The 5,699-nt window shown below is 40.1% G+C and overlaps 1 protein-coding gene across 1 annotated transcript; it reads left to right on the top strand.

Moving 5' to 3' along the window:
* The first annotated feature begins 1,304 nt into the window (after positions 1 to 1,304).
* Positions 1,305 to 4,844, top strand: LOC134839615 (polyamine-transporting ATPase 13A3-like). The gene has a single exon (XM_063855229.1). The coding sequence runs from the start codon at positions 1,305 to 1,307 to the stop codon at positions 4,842 to 4,844; it is 3,540 nt and encodes a 1,179-aa protein (XP_063711299.1).
* Positions 4,845 to 5,699: the final 855 nt, after the last annotated feature.

Genomic DNA, 5,699 nt, shown 5'->3' with positions numbered 1-5,699 from the left:
ACCACCACATGCAATCACGCTATACCACTTGTGGAGCTAAAGATTTTTTGACAATATCACCTTTATGTTTTTACACTCACCATCCAGAGTTACATTAGTACTATTCACATCACAATCAGTTATGATTTCTAAATGTGACCTGAATAAGTTATGTTTGATTGCTTTCTTATTTTTTGTCGGAAAAGATTCTGGAAATGGTATAGTTATGATTCCAAATAGCAAAGCTTACCTTCAAAATTTTTCCTCTTGAAGTATAGGAGCAAGGTTGAGTGTTACTGGCTAAAAATTAACTTGCTTTTTTCTCTCGTAGTTGTATCTTTGACATCCCTTTTTTTTACTGCTTCTACTTACAAGCATCTGTCAGCAGACATTTTTCAGCTAGTTTGCAGCTTAAATATCTGTTTACTTGCTTCATATGTTTTTTACGCTAGCGAGCAGGTAGTGTTTTAGTTGAACCTTCTTTTTTTTCTTACCTAGCTCGCAAATAAAAGTATTCATTAAAAGTGTTCACTTGTGTGACTTTTTGCTATAATCACTATCTGTAGCATTGGAAATTTCATAGCATCTGTTCTCGCCTTTATTTGAGGCTAGTGTTTGTTACGGACCAAGCGTCCTTGGCTGAGTGGTTAGTCCGTTAGTCTTAATTTCTAGGTCGCAGTAGGTCATAGGTTCGAGTCCAAGATATCGCCGAATTTTTTGCTAATTCGAAGTTTTTTTTTTGTTTTTGGTCGTGTTCTCGCTAGTGTTAAAAAAAAGGCTTCACCTCGGTGTTAAAAAGCTCTCGTTTTTTGTTTGAAACGATAACTGGGGTAGAAAATTTTGCCATTTGCTCATAGACCACTCCAAAGACTTGTTTTGTCCATTTTATCTTTGGTTTAATCAAATGCAAGCAGTAAAAGAGTGAGCTGATCAGGGGGGGGGGGGGTGGGTGCTGGGAGACCCCCATTATTTAAAACAGGGAATAGAACATCAATTACCAAACCTTACCAATTCTATTCACTATCTTAATACATAGCTGGGAGACCTGATGTTCTATTCCTCATCTTAAAACATGGGGGGTCTCCCACCCCTCCCCTCTCATCAGCTCACTCTTTTACTACTAATGCGTTTAAATGTGTTTAGTTTATACAGAACAGTAGTTTGAACCATTTTCATAAAAACTGATGTGATTTATCATATTAATGGGCGCTGCTGGCTTTATTACATCAAAATCTACATGTTTTGCTGCTCAATTAGGCAAAAACTTGTTCAAATCGGGGAGTTAAACTAGATAATGTTTTTTTAAGACACCAGATGTAAACTAGATGGTAACCAACAAACTGTACCTAGACTACGGATCTGAAAATGAATTTTCAGTCCGTGGCTACCGACTCAATTACGTGAAGGCAACATTGCTCGTGATCTTCAGCGTGCTCACTGCCGGTTTAGCAATTTTGCCATTGTACTGGAAACCAAATTGGTTGATTTATGCTCTCTTTTCCGAGGCTTCAACTTTAAACAACGCCTCGGATGTTTTGATAGAGGATTTTTACCAGCGATCGTTCAGAAGACGTCTATTCAAGATGGAAATTAAATCTGACTTGACTTGGAATATGTTACAACAGCGACTGTGGCGACAAATCAATAATGATCAAATGGCAGAGAAGGTACCAACTAAAGATAAAAGCCAGCCAAAAATCGATCTTGAATCCATAAATTTTGACCTCGACGAAACAGGGTACCATCTTCATCTTCTCTGCTTCACGTTTCAAAAGTCAATCTATATCATATCAAGCGACGGAGGCAGTGTCGCTAAGTTACCATCACTGTCAGCTGGTATGACCGCATCAGAAGCTGTGCAGAATATTAAACATGGTCTTTCCAGCCAAGAAGTTGAGAGTCGAAAAGGCGTTTTTGGACCAAATGAACTAGACATTAACCCGAAATCGATTGCTCAGTTGATGGTTCAAGAGGTGTTGCACCCGTTTTACCTCTTTCAGCTGTTCAGCGTGACCGTTTGGTTTATCGATGAGTACATTTATTACTCGATTTGCATCATAGTCTTAAGTGTTTTCTCGATCGCCTGGGCGCTTTACATGACCTACTCGGAGCAAAAGAAAGTAATATCAATGACTAAAGGGGATTTTGTTATTGAAGTACTGCGAGACAGTGTAGTTGAGAACATATGGCAAAAAGATTTGGTTCCAGGGGATATCGTTATAATTCCTCAAAGAGGTTGCTCGATGAACTTTGACGCGCTTTTACTGACCGGCTCGTGCATTGTGAATGAAAGCATGTTAACAGGTGAAAGCGTGCCAGTGACCAAAGCGCCTTTCAGTCAAGCAAGTGGGAACCAAGCTGTGTACTCTGAAAAAAGCCACGCAAAACATACTTTGTTTTCGGGAACATCAGTTTTGCAGTCACGAACTTATTCGAATGATCACTGCTATGCCATCGTGATCAACACTGGATTTCACACTATGAAAGGCGAGCTTATAAGATCAATTCTGTACCCAAAACCGATGTCGTTTCGCTTGTTTTTTGATGCCATAATGTTTGTCGTGTTTTTGTTGTGTATAGCCATGATTGGATTTGTATATACGCTTGTCTTAATGATCAATCGGCAGAAAGACCTGAAAGAGATCATTTTGAAGCCACTTGATATAATCACAATTGCTGTACCACCAGCATTGCCTGCGGCTTTAAACATTGGTATGGTTTTCGCCCAGCGCCGTTTGCGAAATAGAAAAATATTCTGTGTCAGCCCGCAGAGAATAGACGTTGCCGGATCCATTGACGTTGTCTGTTTCGACAAAACGGGAACCCTCACTGAAGATAACATGACATTTAAGCACCTGGTTACGATAGACGAAGTCACCAATGTTTTGGCCCGAGAGACATCTGATGTGAAAACATTAGAACCAGACTCGAAACTGGCCATTGGGATCAGTACTTGCCACACGCTCACTAAAATAGAAGGGAAAATTGTTGGTGATCCCATGGACTTGAAGCTGTTCACTGCATCTGGCTGGACGTATTCAGAACAAGGAACAGGAAGTGGATTTGACTTTGACTCATTAGCGCCTTCCGTTGTCTCATCGCCCCGGACAGAGACCGGTTTGGTAGTTGAAGTTGGATTAGTCCGCCAATTTCCGTTTTCCTCCGAAATGCAACGTATGGCCGTTATAGTGAGAGATAGTCGCAAAAATCATTACGACTTCTTCGTTAAAGGGTCACCCGAAAAGGTTGCAGCCATGTGTAAGCAGTTTCCTGGTAACTTTTCCCAGTCCTTGGAGTACTATGCAAACAGTGGTTATCGAGTTCTAGCCTTAGCGTACAGACCTCTGGATTCGAAAATGGCCTGGCACAAAGTCCACAAAGCCACCCTGAATGATCTAGAACAAAACCTCGAGTTTCTTGGGCTACTGGTGTTTTGCAACCAGCTTAAGAGAGCGTCGGCTCCTGTCATTCATAAGCTACATGCTGCAAACATTCGATCAATTATGGTCACAGGAGATAACATCGCAACGGCTGTGGCTGTGGCACGAAACTGTTCGCTCGTTCGCAAAAACAAGCAAATGCGACAATTCTGCACTAGAGATGACGTGTTCAACTTTGCACACAAAGCCTCGTCGCCTTCAAACAGTGCCTTTGCTCTTAGTGGCCATGCATTTTCCGCCCTGATGGAGATTACTGATACTGCAGTTCTAAATAGATTTCTTGAAAGAACCTCGGTCTATGCGAGAATGAAGCCTGAACAGAAATCGGAACTAGTTGAGAAGCTTCAGAATGCAGGTTTTTATGTGGGAATGGTAGGTGATGGTGCGAACGATTGTGGTGCTTTAAAAATGGCCCATGTCGGAATTTCTTTATCGGAGTTAGAAGCTTCAGCTGCATCGCCTTTCACAAGCGCAATTCCTGATGTATCATGTGTGGATAAACTGATCCGTGAAGGACGCGCCTCTTTAGTAAACTCATTTGCGACATTCAAGTTTATGGGTCTGTACAGTATGATTCAGTTTTCGTCTGTAGTTATACTATACTGGTACAATACAACTCTGGGAGACTTCCAGTTTCTGTACATTGACATGGGAATTATTACGGCACTGATGTTGAGCATGGGACGAACGGAGGCTAGTGGAAAGATATCCGAGTTCAAGCCTCCTGTCAGGTTGTTCAACGGAGTTGTATTCATATCTTTAATTGCAGCGATCATTGCTCAATTTGCAGCCCAGTGCTTTTCCTTGTTTGCGCTCATGAAATTCAGTTGGTATACACCGGTTGACCCTGAGGTTGATGTTGACGTCAGAGACTCAGTTCAAGGCCAAGAGAACACAGCAATTTGCTACAGCTCCATGTTACTGTATATTGTATGTGCTGTCGGATTCTCACCAGGTCCCCCACATCGGAAACATTTGATCACAAACTACCCCTATGTTGCCGTGATTATAATTCTGGTCTTAGGCCAAATGGTCATAATGTTTCACCCTGAGTCGTGGACGAGTTTCCTTGACTACAGTGAGTTAGTTTACATAGATTCAGTATCTTTTAAGCTGATAATCATCATCATATCGTTGCTGTGTCTGGCTTTACTAGTTGTTCTGGACTTTTATCTGCTAGCAAATAAACATCAATTACCGTCACCCGGAGATATCCGAGATTCGGTTGCTGAACTCTGTTCTCGGAAGAGTCCAGTTGGCAAAACTGGATCCAAGTTTGACGTATCATCAGCAAGCAATTGTAGTCCGAAGTCTCAGGCCAAGTATTCTTCGAACAGCTTACCTGATTACGCAGTTTTGGCCGAAGAAAAATTTGACGGCGATCTGTCAAACATGTCTGGAGTCTTGGTAATTTCATCGCTCTGACAAGAAGCTGTTGTCGTGCTAAATACGTGTTTGAAATGCAATTCCTACAAGAAGATAGCAATTGTTTTACTCTAAGTTCCTAATTTTTTTATAATTAATCTCTTCTTAATCAATTGGGAATTGCGTTCTCATTTTTATTATCTATTGAACCACTATATTCAAGATGTTTAAAACTGTAATGTAAACGAAAAGCGAAACCATAACAAATGATATTTTGCTTGAAGTTCTGAGAAACTTAAACCAAATTTTGCCTCTTCGCTTTTTTTCTGGATTGATATGAAAGATGAGCCACAAATTAGATATTGTCAGACAGAAGTGAATGAAATTTGTATATTAAAAAAACGAGGTTCACTATTTAAGCTTTCGGAAATATTATTACCTTTCTTTGGAGCAGAAATTTAAACATCATTTGTTTGGGTTTTCAACGCAGTGGAAATTAACGGACTTTGTTTTTGCTAAATCCCCTACGCCTGCTGCATTCACAATATCTTATGAATCATGTATGAGTTGAATGCGTCTCTAAATATCCCTAAATTGACCGCTTGAATAATCTAAACAATGAGTCCAGCGAAATATAAATACTCTTAATATGAACTTAAAAGTCTAACGCTGATTTTATACCTGAAATATACTTTGTACCAAAACGGCTCATGCGCGGGAACAATAAACACACAGAGCCAAGAACTATGAGTGGTGAAATATCCTTTTACGTTTCTATCGCGAGATTTTTGTTCAATTTGAAAGTGTAAATTATGTTATTTCCTCGCACTAATGATTAAGTTCTTAACTTTTTCTAAGGCTAAAAGCTGTATCATATTTTCACTACGCAACTAATTCACCATGTCTACATTTTGT

The sequence above is a fragment of the Symsagittifera roscoffensis genome, chromosome 1, assembly GCF_963678635.1.
Source record: "Symsagittifera roscoffensis chromosome 1, txSymRosc1.1, whole genome shotgun sequence".
NCBI lineage: Eukaryota > Metazoa > Xenacoelomorpha > Acoela > Convolutidae > Symsagittifera > Symsagittifera roscoffensis.
This window is presented reverse-complemented; position numbering and strand designations above follow the sequence as displayed.